This window comes from Drosophila nasuta, chromosome 3, assembly GCF_023558535.2.
Source record: "Drosophila nasuta strain 15112-1781.00 chromosome 3, ASM2355853v1, whole genome shotgun sequence".
Lineage (NCBI taxonomy): Eukaryota > Metazoa > Arthropoda > Insecta > Diptera > Drosophilidae > Drosophila > Drosophila nasuta.
Genome location: NC_083457.1, coordinates 7,860,434 through 7,883,509, shown reverse-complemented (window position 1 = coordinate 7,883,509; position 23,076 = coordinate 7,860,434). Strand labels below are relative to the sequence as shown.

Here is a 23,076-nt window from a genome sequence, read left to right as displayed (position 1 = left end):
CATCAGGCTCCCAGCTTTTCCCCTCCAACCCGCACACATACACACACACAATCACCTCGTTCTCCCCACTAATAATTCATTATAAAAGTCACTGCTTTGGTTTGGTTTTTGTGTTTTGCTGTGACGCGAAATTCCGCCTTAATTCTCACTCCACTTGACTTCACTCCTCCTCGACTTCACTTCACTCACTCCTTCTGCTTGCTCTGCAAGTTTTTCGAGCTTATGTCGTGACAAACTGCACACATATGTGACTCGCAAAGAGAAACCCCCGTTTCTCCCCGCACCGTCGGTGTATATGTTTATGGCACCATTTTGCACAAAAGTCAAAGCAGAAGAAATGAGTAAAACTCTGCTGTGTGTTCCCCTAATCCATTTCGTATAAATTTCATCAAGTTTTATGCGGAGATTTTATGCACGCACTCTTAATCACATTAGCTCAAAGTTGGGGCAATAAAAAGAGCTTTATTTTTAAATGCGAATATAACCAGTTTAGTGCAGGGCTCAAGGTTTTAATTATGATTAAATAGATAAGCTGCACAGTTGCTTAATTACACACACACTTCGTGTGTGAAGGTGAAAAACAGGCGAAAGCGTTTTCGAGAACGCGCATTCCTTATAGCCAGCTGACATTTGTGATAGGGGGCCTCTGCTCTGCTCTGCTTGTAAGTGTTGAAAATTACTGTCGACTTGACTTGTTGCCTTTTTGTTTTGCCCGCGCCGCGCGCATTGCCAGCAACTACAACAACTGTTACAACAACAATAACAATTACAGTATACTACGTTGTGTATGTTATATGTTGAAAGTTATTATGGGTTCCCCTTTCGCCTAGACCAGAGGCCCATTAATGGGCAAAATTACTGTTTACAAGTGGAGCAGGCAGCTTGGCTCCATCGCAGGACCAAAACACCACTCAGGAGTGCAAGTTTCGTGTTAAAATAATAAACACATAGCAAAAATTGTAAGAGCATGTGTAGAAGAAGTAGGAAGCAGCCTGCATAATTCCATTACAGCCCTCCATACACACACAAACACATATACTTCCATCAACTATTTTAAAAACAATATTTTTCCCTCTGAGCCCACAAACTTTCGACTCTTTGTTCACACGGCAAAGTTTTTTTCCCAGATACCCTGTAGATAGTCAAAGAAAATGGCTTTGACTTTCATAAATTGCTAAAATTATAAACTAAGTGCTATGCAATTTGCTAGCTAACGGAAAACTCTGCTAAATGTTATTAAAATATAGTATAAAAAATTGTTTATCTTTTTTTTAGAGTATCCGCAAGTCAATCAAACGTGACTCAATTCAAGTTGCTGTTATTTTTAATGTTGTGCAGAATTTTTGCATTTTAAATTGCCAGACAGCGAAATGCCGTGGCAAGTTTAAACAATTACTTCAATAACAACAACAAAAACGACAACAACGACGACGACGATGAGGACTACAAAATAAAACAACTATGTACAAGAGCAACAAAGAATGGCTAAACAACAAAACAGAAACAACAGCAACAACAAGTGAAGCACAATATGAAATTATTCTAATGACAATTAGTGTTAATTGTCACTTACGGCAACTGGAATGTTTGTTGTACTACGTGTGTATTGTAATTTGCGATGCTTAGCACAAAATTTGCATTTAAAATGAGTTCTTCATTCTTTTTTGTTGTTCTTGTTGCTGTTATTGTTATTGTCGTTATTGTTATTGGCGTTGTTTTTGTAATTTGGTAATTCGGTAATTTTGTAATTTCAACAATTTCAATTTGAATTTGGAATTTGGGTTTTTGCGTTTCGCATTTGAGTTTAGTCCACGCAAATAATGACATGAAAGTCATGGACGAACTGTCCGCGCTTAATGTATAAATCGTAATTACTTAATTATTTGCATAAATCAAAGTTTTGTTTCGAGTTCGCTCTTACATTAATTTTAATGCTGAAAGACATTCGGGCATTTATTGAAAGCGGCACTTCAGAAAAAGTTTTGCGGATTGTATTTGGAATGAGATGGGATAAATGAAAATTCTTGGAGCCACTTAATGACAATTTTATGTAGCTCGTCAAGTTGTCGCTTTGTGTTTTTCCCAGAGTACGCATCGATGGGCTAAATATAGATATTTTTAATGATTAACTGTGGGTGGCAATTAAAAGGTAAAGGATTTAATTAAATCCCATTGGAAATTACGCTATTGTTACGGATGTAAATTGAAATTCATTTATCAACATTTAATTGAGGAGTCATCAAACATGGAGTTTTGTTTTATTGCCAAATAAAATAGGCACTTTAAAAGAGATATCAGTCTAATCCACAACCGTAATAAATCGCTTAGCCAGTGTAAATACACTCTCTCTGCAAATATTAAATTTTATTCTCTGTATTAGACGATACTCCAAGTGCATAATTGAGCAATTACTTGTACTGGTGTAGGAATTCATAAAAATATCATAAAGAAGAATTGAAATAAATTGAAATCGACAAACTTTCGGCAACAAAGGAGACCATTAAATATTCCTTTCTTCGCCTCTATCTTTCAGTCGTTTGCTCTAACTGTGTTTAACTTTCAAATATCTACCCTTTTCCGTTTCTTGTTCTATTCTTTTTATGTAAAGTGCTTCCGTCAGTCAAACTCATTCAACTGGCGGCCATCGGTTGCCACATCGCCAGCCACACATAAAGTGGGCGGGATGACATTAGCAAAAGGCGGCCAAAAAATCTGAGCACAAGAATCAAATTGAAATGACGCAGTTAATGGCATTTATGGTTTATGCGCATTTTATTCTTCACTGCGACTTCGATTTCTAGTCTGCAATTTGGCCATTTCATTTCAACGTTTTTTCGAGAGAGAAAGAAAGGAGAAAGAGACAGATCAAAATGAGGGTGACCAGCTGACGTCAGTTATTGCGGGCGCATTACGCGATTACTCTTTTTGGCCAATTGGTAATTTTGTTATTAGTCACGCTCTTTGCGCTTCATTAATGTTCATTACACACAAATGAACCCACATCGATTGATATTTCACATCGTCTGGCGGTTTTCCCCTCTTCGTTTTTTTTTTTGTGGTTGACGTTTTTGCGGTGTGCAATAAATGCGTTTTATTTAGCTTGCTGGCAGCTCTTATTTATTTATTTATACGTATATGGCCAAAAGGGTTGCCCACACTACATTTAATTATAAAAATAAACTCACAGCGTATATATATATATAATACGTATCATATATATACTTATTTATACGCGCGCTTCTATCGTTGTGATAGAGCGAATTTCTAGACGTTAACTTTGAACTTTTCGGTTATGCGTCACATATGCTAAGGGCAGCGAGAGCTCGACTTAACTTAACGAGGGGTTGTTCAACAACAACATCAACAACAAAACAGAAAGAAAATAAAATTTATTGACGCTGCTTTGTGCACGCTTAATTGAACATTGGCAACTTGAAAGGCTGAACGACTGATTGACTGAGCCACTGGAAAACAATTTTTTATGACCTTTCAAACTTTTTGAAGCATTTTGAACTACCTACGAAATATTTGACAGCAAAGAAGAAGAAAAAAACAACACACACATACACATTTTTGGTCGATTCTGAGTTATTTAAATGGGGATTTCATTATGCGCTTAAACAGCTGGAAATTTTGTTTTCGCTCCTTTCCCTGTAAGTATATTAAAAATGCAGGCACTGTATTTTTTTTTGTGTTTTTAGTTTTTCTTGTTTCCCTATTTTCCATCTCCTTGTTGTACTTATTTGCTTTGCATTCTTTTTTGGGTTAATTTGGTTACCTAATATGAAATTGGACAACCGAAGGGTTTCGTGGTAGGGTAGGGGAGAGGAAGAAGGAGGCAAGGCCGAGGGTTGATTATGCCACTTGAGCAGCTTAGGTTAAAACCATATGGTTGGCTTCAGTGCGCTTTGAAGTGGCATGGAAAATATGATAAGCATATTAATTTTTTTTCTTTCTGCTTATTTTCGATTTAGGGCTTGGGTTGAACCAAAACTTTGATTGAAATTTTTAAAGAGGAGGGAAAGTAAACAATATTGAATAATGCTGAAAAACTCCTCTCAACAACATTACTTTGCACACTTGAACAATTCGATTACTATATCAATTAAAATAGATTTAATTTCTTGATTGATTTGCGCATTGTTTTCACTGGGCCCTTACTCACCCGCTCGTAATCGCTTAAGTTTGTTTTAATTTTCACAATTGCCTCTCATTAAATGCAGTTAAAAATCCAAACAATTAATAAATTTTTAAGTGCTATGCAAATTATGGTCCTGCTTGACCCCATCCACAGCAACAACAACAACAACAGAAAACCCTCTTCAAACCGAAGCTCATCATTTCGTTGGGTTGCACCTGCAACCGCGCTCTGCACACAATACATTATTAATTTAACTACCCCCAGCTACCTGAGGTAAGTTGCCTTCAACTCTCCTTCTCCTGCATTTGCTGCTTCTGCTGCTGCACTACAAAACACGCACAACAAATGGCGCTTAATTTGCCAAATGGTTGTGACCCCTTGACAACTCGCCCTTCCCTTTTTCGACTTGCCAACGTCCAGTTTGGTTAGTTTTAAGTTTCGTTTTTTGTAGTTTGCAGTTTGCAAAAATATTAAACGCGCGAATGGGCAAAGATGCAAAATACCTTGACTGGAAAATTGCGCAAACGGAAATGCAAACGAAAACGAAAAGGGAAAAATGGCAAATGGCAAAATGGATGTGGAAATGAAAATGAAAATGGGCTAAAGCGCCAGTGTAAGTAAAATAAAATGAGTTAAGGTAAAGTGAAATAAAGCACAAATGCAAAGCAAAGCAAAGCAAAGTGAAGCGAAGTAAAAGGAACAAAAGTAACAACTAAATTGCCAACTTTTGTGCAAACTTAAGCCAACTGAAAGGCCAAGCCAAGGCAACGAAATTCATTAAAACTTTGCATTGTGCACTACCAGCAACACTAGACGAAACTACAACAATACAAGAACAGGAACAACAACAACAACCAGAAGAACTACTGCTTCATTGCGAACTAATTTGTCTAGGCGATTTAAGTAGTAAAGATTTTTGCCCGCTGATGACGCGACAAAACCCAATTAATACGCCAGACAAATAAAATAATACCCCAAACCCCCCGCAACAGAAGAAAAACATGTCGGAAAAACCGTTTAGATAAAGCAATAACCAAATGTGTCCACAAGACAAACACACACACTGACACTCACGTACACACAAATGCGAGTGTGCATAATTTTTCTTAGCTTGGTCTCATTTTTCGGGTGTTTTTGTCCCTTTTGGCTTCACGTCTCAATATATACTTATATGTGTTGTATATCTTATGCGGTTACAGGGAAGAAGGAGAGATTGTCGCGCGTCTTTGTCGCCAAGAGAGTTTATCTCTCTCTGCAACTGCTGAGTATTTGTATTTATGTGTGTGTGTGCGCCTGGGTGCCGCTTGTTTGCTTAAGTTAACCAGAAAGTTTTCTTTAAGATTTACGCTTAAGTTTTACGTGATAAAACTTTTATCACTATGACTTTTTCTTTGCTTTTGCGTCTGAGAAGTGATGCGATTTTAGTAGAGCGCCTTCGGCCAATGCCAAAATGTCAAGGGTGTCGCCAAAGGGGACAAAATCGAACCGCAAAATGAGTAAACATATGTTGGCAAATAAAGAAATGAGTTCTTAACTATTATTTTTGGTAAGCCTTTTTAGACCCGCGAGATATAGGATATTAGCATGTTATAACTTTGGATCGAAGAAACCCATCTCCAACCTCATAAAGTATAAAGAGATCAAAACCGGTTGCAGCTGTCGGATCTGAAGAACTTTGGTTGATAATTTAGTATATTTTTATCGTAATTTTTTTAATTTAATATATCGGTAAACAAAATAAACTCTTCGGCAAATTTAATTATTTTTGTGCTCTATTTTAACAGTTTTTAAATATAATATTGAAAAAGGTGTGAATATTTTACAGTCTCGAAATTATTTCCAACTAAATGCACATTTTTTCACGTATCCGAACTCTTTGATTTATTTGGCATATTGTACGCTTGCCTTTGTTAAACAAAAAAAAAACGTAGTCAACCATAGCTGATTTATAGTGTGTGATTTACAGTTTCCTAAATGTCTCACTATGGCTCGCTTTATCGGTAAGCAGACATCAAATAGCTTCCTATCAGCATATCCCATTGGCAAATACTTCCGGCAGTGTAAACGGTGAACGTTAAAGGACCCCCCATTGAAGCGACATCCTTGTCTCAGCCATATTCATTGACGTTACATCTTGTGTTGATATTTGCTTAAGGATATTGCGCCAACTTGTACAACTTCTCATGCTAGTTGCGTCTTGTAGTTATTTGCAAATCGTGGGGGTTACAAAAAAGAAAGAAAAAAATGAACCCTCTATCTCAGTGGAAGTGGAAGTAGGAAGGGAAGTTAAGTACGTGCCGCTGTTTACTCCCCACTGGAATCACTTTAGTATTTTGATGGCAGCGCTTATATCATCAGCCCCCAAAAACTCAAGACATAAGAAACTTTTTATTAACATAAATTATGAGGAACACAAACACACACCAACATAGTCATAGAGTGAAGAGAGTGCATAAATTTCACTTGGCAGAAACTTTGGCCAATATATCTATTAAGATGTCGACGGTGCTTACCGTTATGGCGATGTCATGGCTGGCATCGCATGTGTCCAACTTGCGACGGAATCGCAGCACCGTGTGCGTGGCATTCTCATAGCCCAGCATCAGCATATAATCCTGCGATGGATCCACAAGGGGCTCAGTGTCGCCATTGCGTGTGACATGTCGATCCTGCAAGGAAGAAGAAAAAGGCAAAAGAATGAGAACGTTGTTAAGCATTTGCGTTTGCGTTTATTAATTGCAATGAAAAATGCACCTGAATATTTAATTTGCTGCATACTTTGTTTTTTATCGTTTCACTGGCCAGAGGTATTTTCATGTCATTAAACAGCCTCCACCTGCAACCACAGGCACTTCTCTCTCGCATAACTCTCTTCTCTTACGTTTTTCGTTTATTCTTTGTAAAATAATTTAAATTTTGCAAAAGTTGTCTCTCTCCATCTCTCTCTGCTTTTCTGCTGTTTTGACAGCTTTACAAAGTTAAAGTTGTGCACCGAGAAAAACCCCTTTTTCGTTTTTTTTTTCTTTTACTCTCTCTTGACTTGTTCGATTCTTTTGCACATGTTGGCCAGGCCTCAACACAGACGCCAGATGAGTCTGACTTCCCATACACATGAATGAATGTGTGTGGGTGTGTGTGATGTAAATTCTTATACATACTACATTCTCACACACATGCTAGCATATTCCGACCGACATACATATATTTACTGGCCCCTGTCGAAAATATTTGGTAGTTGCTTCTTTGCTGCTCAGCAGCTGTGTGTGTGTGTGTGTGTGTGTGTGTTGGGCGTTGGGCCATGTTCAGTGATTGTTGTTGGGCGACTGCTTCTTCGCATATTGGCAGTTGACTGCAAATGGGCGTTATGTTTACCATGCCCCTGTCCACACCCCATATACCATGCCATTCGCATCTTTGCCAGGACAACTTGTTGTGTTGCGCTCTTTGGTATGGCAACTATTTTTTGATGATGTTGCAAAAGTCGTCTCCCCTTCCACTCATCATCATTCCATGCCCAAAACAGTAATTGAAGCTGATGGCATTTTTGAGTAGTTTTCTATGTAGATATTTCAAAATTTTATTGATTTAATTATTTGTTTTCGTTTGCAGTTCGTTCAACGTTTGACTGATGTCGAACCTCGCTTTGGCAGCTCATAATACAGTTACACACACAAATGCAAAAATATAGTAAATACAGTTCGAGAGCTGTGTGACTTTATATTGCATTTTCATTGATTGCACAAAGTGGCTTTCAGAATCGACACGGCATCAACTGTTAATATTTTTTAAAATGCCAAAAATTCTTCAGTCAAAAGCATTTTAAGTACGACTGGAAATTTCCACAGCAAACTTTTTGGGGGCAAAGTCAAGTTGGACAATAAATTAGCAAATATTTTATTGCAACTTAGCTTCCAATATAAGTTAAGTTAACTTCTAATAATCCCCTATTTGCTTTTGAAATATTTGTAAATATTTTTAAACCTGTGAGCAGTTAGGATGTTAAAAATTCTTTGGCCGAAAGCAGCTGAAGTTCAAGAGGCATGATTTTCATAGCATACTTTTTGGGGCAATGTCAAGTTGAGCGAATTAAATAGAAAAAAGCTGAAAATGTATTACATTGTTGGAACTGTTTTAATTGCTTAGTTGCTTAATTGCTTTAAAAAGTAAAAACCAAAATATGTGTGCATACATTTTATTGCAATTTAGTTAACACTTAACTTCTAATAATGAGTGTCTTCTTTTCACTTGAATAACTTTCATTCTTAAACTTTTTCGTAATTTATATGCGGCTTAATGCTGATAATTAATATTAAATGCCATCTTTCAGGTGCTATCATCCATTAGATTGCGTGCTTGCTGCGGCTGCTGCTGTTGTTTTTTTGAAAATCTCAACCGCAGCTGCTGCTGGTCAATTTGGTTTAATTCGTTAACATTTGATTTATGCTGCTTAATGCTCTGACATCTTTTATCCTCAACTGGCTGAAGCTTCCACACACTCACACTCACACGCACACATAGACAGCCATTTATTTTTGCACTTAAACAGCGATGTTTCCCAGTTTTCCCAGTTTCCCAGATTGCCACTCATCCCCGTCTCGCTGCTTCCTCGTCTGACACATTGCCCAACATTATGGAGTGAAACTTTTCTCGGCTCGCAGTGTTTCCATCATCTAATTACAACTGAAATTTTCACACACCTGAGGCTGTTGCAATTAATTTGCCCCAATTTATATCATCATGCTCAACGTTCTCCACTCTCATCCCTCGTTGCGTGTTGCCTCTAAATATATCTATGTGTATGTGTGTATGTTGGCCACAATTACATGCCAGCATTTCATTAATCATATCACACGCTGCGCCATTTGCCATTTAGCTGGCTAATTAAAAGTTTGCACAAAACATTTAACATAAATTCCAGCAACATTTTCTATACACACACATATTTACTATCTCCATCTATGCAAAAGATAGACTTTTTGGGGAAACTGTCTGTCTGTTTCTCTGTCTGTCTTCCACTGACTGTTTGACTGTCCGACTGACTGTTTCGCAATCTGCAAACGCATAATTCAAGATCTGTAACGCGCAGTTCCGTTCCCCGTTGCTGTTTTGCACAGTTTCCCTTTTAATTTTACATTATCTACCTTCACACACACACATACATACATACACAACACATACCTTGACATGTTCCTCGCTTATCGCAACAGCAGCCAAAAGTCGCGTATACGTCGCGTATGCCGAGCGAGAGCGAGAGAATTGTGAGTACAGCAAACTGTGTGACGGAAATTAAAAATACGCGCTGCAATGTTGCAAGCACCCAAGCGACGTTATCAAAATCTGCGTGTGCGTGGGCGGGCACAGAGCGGAGGTGGGGGCGTGGCATGCACCCCCAGTGGAGGTTGTTATATGGATGGGGAGAGAGTCATCCTTTTTGAGGGGGGCAGGTGCCTGCGGGTGACTCGTTGTGGGGTAATTATGCAAAAGGAAGGCGCATAAATTTGCAATATTCTCGGGCTGCTGCCACTGCTCTTGTTGCTGTTGCTGCTGCTGCTTCTTTCTGCTGCTCTCTTGTGCTCGAAAAATGTTTCAAATGCCAACGACGTTTTAACTGCTCACAACTTTTTATGCGTGCAGCTCAAATGCCACCAATGTCGTCTTGAGAACCCTTTGCAACCAAGGGTAGCTCCAACAAGCTCATGGTGTTTGTCGCTATCTCTAAGAACTTGCATTTTCTAGTAAATGTAAACTATAATTAATATGTAAAGTTGAATTATGTATAAAATAAGGAAAATTTATATTGTTCGAATTACAATATTGCAATTTAAAATGCATAAATAGAGAGTTCTCACTAATATTTAATTAATTTTTTTAATTGATCATATAACTAAAGAATCTGGTGATAACTTTCTAAAAACAAATTTTTTAATATATGATTTAGTTATTTCTCATGTTAGTAAATGTTAAATTTTTAGATGTTTTGTTTTCTTCTGATACTTTTTTTTAGCGGAAGACATTATAAATGTGATGTATGTATACTTTAGATTTAATATTTCATATTTATATCTAAGTAAATAAAATAAAATAAAAAGAATATAGAATGTATTTTTACTTTTCAGCTCTTTGGCCAATTAAAACTGTTTAACCCACTTTCATTGAATAGCTCCTCTTACATTTCCTCATAAAATCAACAAAAAGTTGATTGCTCAAGTAATTGTGCCTAGGAAAATGCCAAATTACGTTTAGTAGTTGCACCCAAATAATGTTAGAGGGAAAAGTGCTGATAAGCAAATAGTTGCAACTGTTAATTAGAGCATTAAAAGTTCGACAAACTGTTTGAGTCCACAAGTCGCTGGCAAGTTTTCATTCATTTTAAGTTGCATGCCACGAATGCGTTGTCGTGAGTGGCTGTGGCAAAAAGGGCAAACGACGCGAAATGGCGCAGGAGCAAAGGACGAAAGGAATAGGGAACGAGGAATGGGAATGGTTCCTGTTGGGAGTTGCCGAGTTCGTCCTGCTCTCGCGCGGTTGTCGTTGTCAACGCACACGTTTTTTTAATTGCTGAAATTTTATCACACCTTCATGGTTCGCAGGACTCGTAAATTGTAATCCTTGTGCGAGTCGAGCTTTGGCTTGACTACTTTTGCTTGAGCAACAGCCAGAAGGAACAGGAGTAACAGCAACAACAACAACGATGACGTCGCCAATGACGCTTTCTTGGTTGCCCTTCGTGGCCCTTTGGGTTGTCCTCATTTGGCCTTCTGTGTGCTCGATGTTGTCATTAACGTCGCTGCCTCTTAAGCATTTAATAGCCTTGTCAAGACTTTAATGCCTTTTAGCTGCCGCTCGCTAATATGTGAAGGAGGCAAAAAAAAAGTGTAAACTAAGTGTGTGTGTGTGTGTGTGTTTGTGTGTGTGTGTGTGTGTGCGATGAGAGGAAATCAATAAAAGCAGCGGCAAATTAAGCACCTTTACTTCGTGTTGCGTTGCGTTGCTTACTGAAAAAGCAAAACCCGCAACGAGAATTTAATAGGATTATGCAACATTGACGTTTTGCGCGGGAGGGGGGACAGAGGCACAAAATAAACTTATGCAAAGCTCTGTCACTGCACTTAAGAACAGAATCTATATTGAAAATATACGGAAAGCCCTTTGTTCGCTACTTGTTTGCCTCCCTTGAACCCTTTGGCATCATAACATGCGACTAATTGTGCTGATTTTCGCTTGATGAAAACTTTTGACAAACAGAGAGGAGAGAGACAGTCGCACATACACACACACACACACACACTTGCACATATATTGCAAACAAACAGCCCATCATCAACAGTGGCAGTTCCAAGTTTTGTTACGCCAAAAACAAACTTTAGCAATTTATGATAATTCAACGTCAGCTGGGACAGTTCAGTGTTCAGTGTTCAGTGTTCACTTGAAGTACTCTACACTCGAAAAGGAATCAAGGCCCAAGCTCAAGTCCATGACTTGGGATGCTGCTAATGTAAGCTGGCAGCACATCAGCAGAAGAGACTTGAACGGAGCGAAGGGGGGGCTGGGCGAAGAAGGCAGTCAACCATCAACAACAACTGACAGCTGGCTAACAGCGAAACGCTCAAGCACGATACACACTGAGAGACAGAGAGAGAGAGAGAGAGAGAGAGAGAGAGAGGAGAGGAGAGAGAGAGCCTTAAAATATGCTCGTAGCACACATTAAACTTATTACCCCCACAACAGAAACAGGCACTCATCCCTCCCTCTACTCTACTCTACTCTACTCTACTCTACCCCTTTTTGACGCCCACACTAATGCCCAGCCTCGTTACATGTTCAGATTTTGCTTTATAAATGAACCAAAGCATATATTCGTACAGCAAAAGGGTTGGTTACTCTACTCACAAAATATCAAAATGTTGGCCATCTATCTAAGCATCCATCCATATATAGCATATACTATATACATATATAGTTTATCTACAAGTATGTGTGGCAACTCTTAGCCACTTGCAACATTGCATCGGTGGGTTGACTGGCGAGTTATAGTATTGTCATGTGTGTGTGTGGGGAAGCGGCGTCTAAGTGCAGAGTGCAGCACAGCTGAAGTTTTTGAGAAAGGTTCTCAAAATGCTGTCCGACAGATTTGATTTATATGCGTGTGGCTCCAACCCGAGCAGCAGGAGCAGCTCATGGAGGTTTCTTTTTCTGAGATATGAGATGCAGGTAAGAGATTGAAAGAGCACCTGAGCAGGTGAGAGTGTGTAGGCAGGCAAGAAACTATTAGATGGAAAATGAAATGAGAAAGAAAGAACCACGTGAATGCTTTCGCACGCCACGCCATCGATCTTTGCTGATGGCATGAGTAAATGCTCCCAATGAAATTAATTTTTTCGTGAAATGCAACGCCAAAAATATATTAGCAATAATTTGTTCAATCCATGAAAAATTGATATGTTATATATATGAATTTTGATTTATAAAATTCGAATTATGTTCATTTTTATGCAGCTTTTCAAAGGATTCTATTAAAAATGTATAATCCTCTTAAGCAATGTATAAAAATAATCAATTTTAAATGTTTTTTTTGTAATTGTTGAAAAAAAAACGCATTTATTATCAATAATGCTATTAAATAATGCTTAAAAGTAGTAATTAGTATTAAAGCATAAAAATTTGTAATTTTTGTTGAAATATTTCCATCAGAAAGACTTTGAATTTTGAAATATTTTTGCTATAAGTTTTTTTATAAGCCTATCGAATTTGATTTATATTTCTATAAGTTTTTGATGATGTACATTGAAACTTTTAAATAGTTTCATTAAAGCGTAGTAACCTTTTGGTCACTTTTTTAATCGACCCTCTTTGTCTGCAGTTGGTGCTGAGCACAGCATATCTGCCATCTATTGCCATTTGACAGTGCCAAAATCTTGTGCAACTTCTCCGCAGTAACTTGGTGGCATTGTAAATTGTTTTCCTGTGCTCTCTCTCTCGCCGTCTCTCTCACTCGCTTTTTGCCCCGCTGTTTGTCTGTCTGGCATTGGCCCCACAAACTGATGTTTGAAGCAATGTTAAACGCACTGCGGCTCTGTTGGTTTGCGTAATGTTTGGCTTAGAAATGAACGACATTGTCGACGGTCTGATGCTTCATGTACATTTGATTACGTATACGCCATGTTGCCCGCCCTGCGCCAAAAAAGAGCGCGCCCTTGGGCCAAAGCCATCAAGCTATCACTGCTGCTCCCTAAATGCAGAGTGAGAAATGCAAACCCAAACTTCAATCTTTCGGCAAGTCAATGTCTGTGATGAAGCTATTTGAAATTGGCAGGATTTTGATTTGAGTTTGTGCAAATTATCGCTGCAAGCTAGTATATCAATTAATATAGTTAAAGTGCCTTTCAAAGTGCAGCAGACATCAAGAGGGAGAGGAGCTCTGCAGTTTAGCCAAATTAAATCGTTTGAGTTACTTTTGAGCCTGTCCGTCTGTCTGTGTGTGTTTGTCTGCTGCTGTCTGCCAATCTGTGTGTGCTTCATCTTCAAGTTTTGGTCCAAGTTTTGTTTGCCCGGCCCCTATGCTGTGTTATCGTATAAATGCAGACACTGCAAATTGCTAGTTAATATTTTATAAAAGCAAACAGCAACAAATTGTGCAACGTGCAATGGGCCTAAACCCTAAACCCAAAACTCAACCAGCAACTGCTAAATGCAGGTAAGCTTCAGTTTGTTTCAAATGCTCGTATATCATGCGATTATATACGTATGTACACATATTTGCCAAGTGTTCAACTGTCTCTCTGTAGACGCACTCACACATTACAAAGAACAGCAGTAAGTAGAAGGCATTTTATTAAAATTAAAATTGGAGTAGACCAATCCAGCTTTAGGGCTTTTCCATTTAAATAAGTATCAATCATTCTTCTCTCACTTTCATATACGTAAGTACTAGTATGTATATGCGAGTTTGTTATATGCAAATGAGATCAATAAAATGTTACAACCATTCCCCACCCACAATCGCATTAAAATTCTATAAATTAGACTGCAGAAATGCCAGTTCTCATGGTTATCTCTTTGCCATATTGTGTTCAATGTTCAATGTTGAATGCGGCGGCATTAAGCTTTTAACAAAGTAAGTCGCAAAAAGTGACCTATTAAAATGATTAAAAATATGTATATATAAAAATGTATGAATAAATATTTATTGTTATATTGTTCAAGTAACTCGCTGTGTGTGCTCGTGTGTGTGTTCAGTGCAGTGCAAACAATCAAAGTTATTGGTTATAAAAATACAAAAAAAGAAAAATGTGCCTGGCTTCCGGATTAATGGAAATTAACAGTGGCAACTGGCTAAAAAGAACACAGCCATCATATCAATTGATAGCTAAAATGGCAATTAATCATTAAATAGATCTTGATAGCGCAAAAAGAACCGGTTAAAGCAGCAGCATCAGAATCGAAAAAAAACTGCTTAAAGCTGTTGTCATTTAAGTGAGCTTAAAGCTTTAATTGGGCTTAATTGTTCGCTAGATAACGATTAATTAATCTTCAAGCGAAGACGTGAATTGAGTGTGCAATTATTCATTCGCATAATTTAGTAAATAATTTGTTGTTAAGTTTAGATAGATTAATCATCCTTGAGAAGCTTTAAGTGAGCTTAATTGCCAACATATACACAAAATAATTAATTAATGAAGAGACTTTTATACGATCTCTGCTTGCATTTCATTGCTGTTGATTTTTAAAAGTGCTCAAGTAAATTGTGCCTTGTATTATGCAAAAACCAAACTAGTTTTGCCAACCAGCAAATGAACATTCGACTCCCCGTGGCTTTTATTTTAGAGTCATGACTATTTGTTTATCTTGGCGTATTGCATTTATATGGTTATCCCATTGGTGCTTAGACCGCAATCTCAGTTATTTACCCCAGGGAGACCTTTTGAGCCCATTTGCATTAAACAATTTCGGGGCGCTTTTTGTTTAGGTTTTTTTTTGTGTTTTCAGCTATTCTGCTGCTGCTGCTGCTCGAGACAACCCTTTGAGCAATTTAGCTTGTAGTCTCTACCCTCTTAGCTTGGTCGCTCACTCAATTAATGTCATGTAAGCAACCCACTTAGCTAGTCCCCACTGTAACTCGTGCATCATCAAAACTGACTGCCATACACATACATGTACTCATATCAAAAGGCAGGCAAATTCAATTAACAAACTTTGCACGTCACTCAAAATTAACTCTGAAGCGGCGTTGAGGCGTCATTTCGCTCTTTGCTTAGCCCTTCATCTGCCATTCTCTCCTACCCCAACCCCAATTCCAACTCCAATTCCCAAGTCAAGCACGCCGCTGACAAATACCACAAAAAGACAAAAAAAATAATAATAAAATAAGAGATATGATGACAAAAAAAAATGAGCGTCTATTTTATATCACTTTCAATTGTCCGAGCGTCGAGAAAAGCCCGCCCAAGCTTTTTTTTTTTGCTGCTGCTGATGCCACGCCCAGCGCATTATATAATAATGCGTTTTTGTAGTAAAAATGAAATTATGTGTACGAACGAAAAACGGAAGGGGACGAACGACGAAAAATTGTATTTGTCATATTGTTAAGCTGATGGCTGTCAGACGACGGTTGATGTTGATTTCTGATTCTGATGTTGACGTTTTGGGTTGGCTGCTGCTGCTGCTGCTGTTAGTGTTTCTACACTCTTGGGTGTCGCTTTCTTTTTGCATGCTGACTGACTGTCTGTCTGTCTGTGTCTGCTGTCTGTTTGTATATATTGAGAACACTTTTTAAATGCGATGTGTAACGGCTGCCATCGAAATCTGTTGAATATAATACACAGACAGATACAGCAGCAGCAGCAAGAGCATCAACAGCAGTAGCAGCAGCAGCAGCAGAGACCCGAAACTAAAAGCAAATTCAAATAAATTTAAAATCCCCTTGTGCATTTTTAGCGACAGTCGAATTCAGCCTCAGACTGAGCTCTGGGTGTAAAAGTGTGTGGTGTGTGTGTATGTGTGTGTGAGGCAACGTGTCGTTTAGCATAAAGGCAAAATGCGATAGGCAAACTCTCCGAATTGAGGGGGAGAGGGAAGGAGTTGGGGGTTGATTGTGCGCCCTTAAGGGCTGCATTTATGACACTCCATTTGTCAAGCGAATGAACGACGCCGAATGAAATGAAAGTGTGCAGAAACTGAAGGCTGGTTTTTGGGTTTGCTCTTTGGGTTTGAGGGTTTTCCATCTTTTTTTTTTGGTTTGGGATTTTGGATTTGGCACGGTATTGGGTTCGTGCTTGGGTTTTGGCTCACACTGACAGTCGCCCAACCAAAGATTGCTGACTGACTGAGTGTGCAATTCAATTGCGTTGATTTTATTCCGCATTTGGTTTTTTGTTTTTGGACCAGCAACAGCTGGCAACGAAGAGAGAGCGAGGGAGAGAGAGAGAGAGAGTGCGAGAGATTGACAAAACTCGACGAAAAGTGTTTTGTTAAAATTTCTGTTTGCCATTGCTGACATTGACGTTTATTAAGCGTTTTTGACACTTTCGCCGCAGCGTTATCTACCCCCGTATATTCCCCGTAACTCCCCGCATTTCCCCCTGAACAACCAGCTAAACCACCTCACCACTCAACCACTCAATGTCACATGCAGCAGTGCAGACGCAAACGCAACGTCAACGTCAACGTCTGTATTTTAAAAGTGTTTGGCATTAATGTTTGTGCAAAATTATTTTAATGAGCTCTTCGTGGTTGAGACGGGTTCGTGGTTCCTCCATATTCCTCTCATCTTCTCTCTCTCTCTCTCTTATTCCTTGTCTACATCTATTCCCCATACACTTCGCTGTGATATTCCTTTACCTCCGCACCCGCATTTCATTCGCAATATGTGGTTGCTCTTTTTTGTGACTTTGTGCCGCAATTTGATAAACTGTCAACCCCGGGCGCCACCAGTTCATCAGTTTTGCTTCAGTTCAACTCGGTTCAGCTTCGGTCACAAAGGCGACTTGGCTCCCAAGAAATGCACAACAAACTCATGAGCGCACATATGCGAATGTCAGTTGTACATGAATTATGCTGACTAATGCACAGGCGACAGCAGAAAACATATGAAGATAAAATGCTTAAATTAATAGAGCAAACAAATTCGCAAGATTTGTAGATTGAAATATAACAAAATATGTAAATATTTTTTGTAGAGACTATTAATACTTCCAAAATATAGTTCATTAAACATTTTTATAAAGTATTTGATAAAAGACATTTATTACAAATTGTTCACATTTCATTTAATAAAATTTGATTACTTATTGCGACTATTAATGCGTCAACAAATATAGTTAAAGTATATTTTTATATTCATTTCATTACACGTGTTTATAAAGTATTTAATGAAAACAGTTTTTATAGAATACTTTACATAGTATTGAAAAAGTTATTGCTTTAATTCCATTTTTTTTTGGTGCAATTTATTCAAATATTCATGAAATATCCAAAAATAATTTTTTTTTAAATATAGAGCTAGGAGTATTCATAATTTAGTATTATTAATTGCGTTCAACTAATAACACTAAAATATTTTAAAAAAGTGCTCCATAAAAAGCACTTATTTATAATACTTTAAAATATTTATATGGTTTTAATTGCATTTATTTAATTGCTGCAACTTATTTAGAATATTCCTTAATTAATTCTAGTTATTCGCTCCCATTAAAATTCCTTAGCAGTTACAAATTCCAAGAGCGCTCTCCCGCCAAATGAGTATTGACATTTTTGTCGCCTGCCTGCACAGTTAGATAGGAATTACGCAGCAGCTCACGTCTTTTTTTATGGCATACTTTTGCGAGCACAAAGCACAAATACATGCACATAAAAAAGAAATGCTCATTTCCAAAAGCAGAGACACACAAATCCTTTGCCTAATTACTTGTCTGGCTTTGGGCATTGCGCACAACAGCAACAAAACTCGTTTCATTTTCTTTCTTTCTGTTTTTTTTTTTGCCAATTTCCGCACTGTGCTCAGTTTTCCGCCCCGGCCCCGCCTCTTTTTGCCGCTCATGTCTTTCTATTATTAAGGCTATAAATCCATGATCGCTTTGATATGAGTTGGCCTTTTTTTTTTGGCTGTTGTATATTTTTTATTTCATTTTTATAAATGCCGAAACGTGCACAGCCCTCGTGCTCCAATTTCAAGGCAAATTTACGCAGCCGGCTGCCCGTAAAGGCAAAAAAAGGAGGAAGAACAGCAGAAATACTCTTTACGTAGGCAGATAAAAAATGTAAATATCATTGTTTGCGTCAGAGTCCAGGGAAGAGTGGGGAGTGGAGAGTGTTGAGTGCAAAGTAGAGGTTGGGGGATGCAAAGATGTTTTTGAACTTGGCGCAAAAAAGGTTAACAACGAAATTTGCCATTGTTTCGCCTTGGCTGGATGGCAGACAACCCTCGAGTTCTCTCGCAGCACGTTTCCATTTCTTTCTCTCTGATTTTGGACAAGCTCCCAACGCTCCTCCTTAGAAAATATGCCCCAGGGAATGAACACCTTATCGCAACTTATTGCATCCGCCGGCAACAATTTGGAGACGGCCTTGTTGTTGTGTTGTATTCAGAGTTCCCTGTGCTCGCTGTGTGTGTGTGTGTGTGTGTGTGTGTCCGGGACTTCCCCTTTTTTGGACAATTCCGTTTACACACACCGAGACAATTTCACTTTTATTTAGAGTGTTGCTGTTGCTGTTTTGCCCTGTGGCGTCTGCGAAAAACGTTTTAATTACATTTGTATGTTAAAACTTCAATTGACGTCCGCCTCTTACACTTCTTACTCCCTTCTTCCTTCACTCGCTTGCTTGCTTGCTTTTGCTCTCTGTCGCCTCAAACGCTTTTGAACTTTAACAGGGTTGAGTGTGTACGTGCACGCTTTAGATGTGTATTCCGAGTGTGTGTTTGTGTGGGCGATTTAGGATATAACTAGATTGTTATATAAGACGTTTTGATGTAGGTAAAAGGCAATTTGAAATTGTTTGGCTTGTTTTGCTGGGTTGATGGTTTGAGTGGTGGGAGTTCGGTTTGTTTAGCTCGTCCTCAATTTAATTTAACTAAACTGTCAAATCAAAAGCTCGAGAGCAAGCAAAATTAACCAAGCGCTTAAAGTCAGCTCTGAGCTTTACATTTTCCCGTTCCGTCTCCCAAAAGGCCTTATTCTTGCTTCCTTCATCTGCAGCCAAGTTTTCTCGAATGCTGTCAGCCAAAGCGGCTAACACTTGTGTGTGTCAATTTTATTTGATGAAAATACAAACACAAACATTGCAAGACTTGGCAAATGCGAGAATTGTGGTGCCAGCAAGAGAGAGACAGGGAGTAATATAGAGAGAGAGAGAGAGCGAGGAGAAGCGACGAATGAGTGGCTTGTTGCTATTTGTTGAGCGCCTGATTACTGTCAGGACATCCCTGGCAGGCAGTCGCCCTTTTAGTGCCAAGTGTTATCGGTAAACAAATAAAAAAAAGAGGAGAAAAAAAGCAAAGGAGAAAGCAGGGAATTCATACACACACACAAACACACATGCGCCATATTTGTTAGCTCTCTGTTTGCTTTAAGGATAATTTTCCAGCCACACACACACACACAACACAAACACACAACACACATCCAGACAGTCTGCTACCATTCCATTTGGTCTATTGTTCGCATCAATTCCCCAATCTTAATTCACTCAAATTCGATTATTGCCCGTGCACTTTGTGCTCAGGGAGTCAACGCTCTCCTCTTGCCCTTTTCTTCCCCTCTCTCGTACGTTGAGGTTAAAATAAACTTTCGAAAAGGCTAAGAAGTCATTTATTTTTACGTTTAAATGGTAAAAGCAACAAATGTAAAAATGAAAGGCACAACAACATGCACATACCCATTCAACAAAATAAAAGCACACACTGAGGAAATAGCTGAAAAAAGCGGCAACAATCAAGGCAAAGGAAACAACGATAAATGGCCGAGTTTGCCAAAGATCTTGAACGATATCAGACTATTTTTGGATTCCCTATGAATTTGAAGTTAGAAAAAGTGGCAAATGTTGTTTTCTATCTTAAATTAAAAGTATTGATAACATTATGCTTTACTGCTGTTAAAATTGATTTAGAAAAAATTTAGAGTGCGAACGATATTTACTGATAAAAATATTAATTAAATAAAACGGTATACTCAATATATTAGTCAAAGATAAAATAAGAGTGAAGAGCACAGAGAATTAAAATGATCAATAAATGTTTTAACTATTGCTGTTAAAATTAATTTAAGTATAATTTTTAAGTATAACGATAAAACTTGATTAAAATCAAATTGAAGTGAATTCGACGAGCAACATTTGTGAACAGAACTTCCTCATTAAATAAAGTTTCAAGCGAGTAACTTTTGATTTTGTATTGCTTTCAACCCAAAAGCCAAGTAAAATTTGTATTCAACTTAAATGGAAATAGAATTTCACCCTGCTCACAGATAAGATGCGTTCCCCCCTTAAAAAAGTGTGATGCGGCCATCTGCATAATTTGCAGCATAACACTCTTGAGACATGGACGTTTAAGTGAGTGCCAACCCCTAACTGGAAAGCTCCCTCTCATCAGAGAGGAGAGGAAGGCAATAGATACACTTGCACGTATCCAAAACAATTGCGTTACCTGCCAAACAACTCATTGCTAGATTAACTCAATTGCCTCAAATTGTAGCGCACATGGCGCACCCCAAAAAAGTCGTTTTGAACAACAACAGCACAGGAAAAAAAAACCAACAACCGATAAGGGGGAAACAATTGTGGGAAGTGGAAAGGTAGATGGGGAAGTGGGGGTGGGGAGAAAATACCTATTGGGTTGGCTCTCAAACGAATCGAAAATGAAACGCGCCACTCAAGTGTTTTGTGTTGTATCTTTTTAAATTTTGCTTTTGTGCATTCGGGTGTCCAATGTATCGAGCATTCGAACTGCACACAGACCAGTTGGAGAAATCCAATGAGTTTGGAGACTGTTGCCTGCTTTTTGGCTGTTATTTCCAGCTGAGTCACGCCACTGAAATGACGTTTCCCTTGCGCTCTCCTCGCTCGCTCTCTCGCTCAGCTCACCTTGATGTGGGGTTACATAAAAAAAGAGTAGAGAAAAACACCCGCATTGGCAGCCCTTGCCCATTACTTGCTGCCCATGCCAAGAGCACACGCGCCTGTGGAGAGCAATAAAATAAAAATTGAAAACACAAAGGATTTATAGCTTCAATAGGTTTTCAAGGAGCTTCCGAAGCTCAGCACAATCGTGTTCAGCTCCCTTCTCTCTTTACCTTTTCGCATAGGTGTAGAGGGGAGCCAGCAACTACACTGAAAACAATAATATTTTCAGTCCATCGAAGCAAAGAGATATATACGATGTTGTAGCACAGCCATTTCATTGTTTATGTGTGTGGGTGTGCCACAGATTTTACTTTACTGATTATTTTTCGCCTTTTGCCCTTTGTCTCTGTCTTTGTGTGATCTGTGTGTGTCTGTGTCTCTGTTTTTTTTTTTACACTGATTGGTGTATTTCCCGTTTGGCTCTGACGCGCCTAGAGCCATGTGGCATTGGCTTTTTGGGTTGATTCCACTTTTGCTGTGGCTGCGGCTTTTTTACCTTTAGCACCATGCAAAACAAAAGGGCTTGCAAATTGAGTTTTGTGGGCGGCAAAAGGCTAAAAAAACAAACTCAACTGGCGCCTCACTCAGCAAGTAAAAATGTATAAAAAAAGGTGTAAATAAATGCGCTGGGAATTCGTCAGAAACCAACTTTTTTTTGTGCCTTTAATGAGACGGAAACAAACTTTTTACGCTTAAAGAAAAACAAATTCCAAAGCTGCTTTGACTTTGACTGGATTTGAAAATCTTACTTCCCCTTTCTCCCTCTCTCTTCTTGCTGTCGTCCTTCGTTGGCTGTCGCTTTTCATTTTGCTTTCCCTTTTTGAGCGCGCTGCGCGTGGAAAGCCCAAGTGCAAGAACAATATAAAGTTGCGGCCGTTGTTGGAAAAATAAAAATGAAATTACTTAAAATTTGTCACAATAAGCTACCGCAATGGCTCGACAGGCGCTGCGCCTCTGCTCTGTTCTGTTCTCAATACTCTTCACTTCCCCTTCTCTCCACAATTTTCTATTGCTAGGCATTGGCTAGCACAAAAATATTCCACGATGTTTGCCTTTGCGACTCGCTTTTCTTTATTTTTTATTAAAATTGTTTCAAATTGCGGTCGCTGGGAGGGAGGTGAAGCGAGGTCGGGCACCTAGCGTCTTCTAATGGCACAACAAAAAGCACACTAATGGACCATATTGTGCGTTGTGGTTATTTTTTTTTTTAATTTTTTGTTATTTGTGGTGCTGTTGCTTTTGCCTCGCGTCACTTTTATTGCGAATTTAGGCATCATTAGTTACGGTTTTTTAATAAAATACAGCACAAACAGCAAGTACCAAAAATATTATATATTAGATATATACGCTCCATATACGGCTGGCTATTGTTGTTATCGTTGTTGTTGTTCCGTGGCCGAAAAGTTTGATTTGTGAACATGAAGCAATATAAGTGCGCCTTTGGGTGCCATTGTCTGTCCGCTTGCTCTCTCGCTCTATCACTTTGTGGTCAGTCTGAAGAGAACGAGAACTCAAACACGGTTGCCTTTAAGTGCCCCGAGCAGAAAACTTTGTAAAGTTTCAAATTTGTTCAACAAATGGACAAATGTATTAGCAAAGAAGTTTTTTACTTTTTGTGCGTTTGTACATCATTTCTGCCGCTTCACTGCATAACTCAAATCGCACGCATTGTTCAAGCAAAAAGCAAGAGAGAATTGAAATAAGCATTAGTATCGAGAAGGCAAAGTCATTCATTAGAAATTTCAAATTGAATTTTTTGAAGCATAGCCTCCATAGACTAAAAGTTTCTCGTAAACTAAATAGAATATTAATGCTTATGAAAA

The 23,076-nt window shown here is 38.5% G+C and overlaps 1 protein-coding gene across 1 annotated transcript in view; it reads right to left on the bottom strand.

Moving 5' to 3' along the window:
* The window catches only part of LOC132790101 (MOXD1 homolog 2), a 142,752-nt gene that overhangs the window by 37,170 nt on the left and 82,506 nt on the right, over positions 1-23,076 (bottom strand). The window contains 1 exon segment of the mRNA XM_060798538.1: positions 6,655-6,810. Within this exon segment, the coding sequence (XP_060654521.1) occupies positions 6,655-6,810 (156 nt within the window).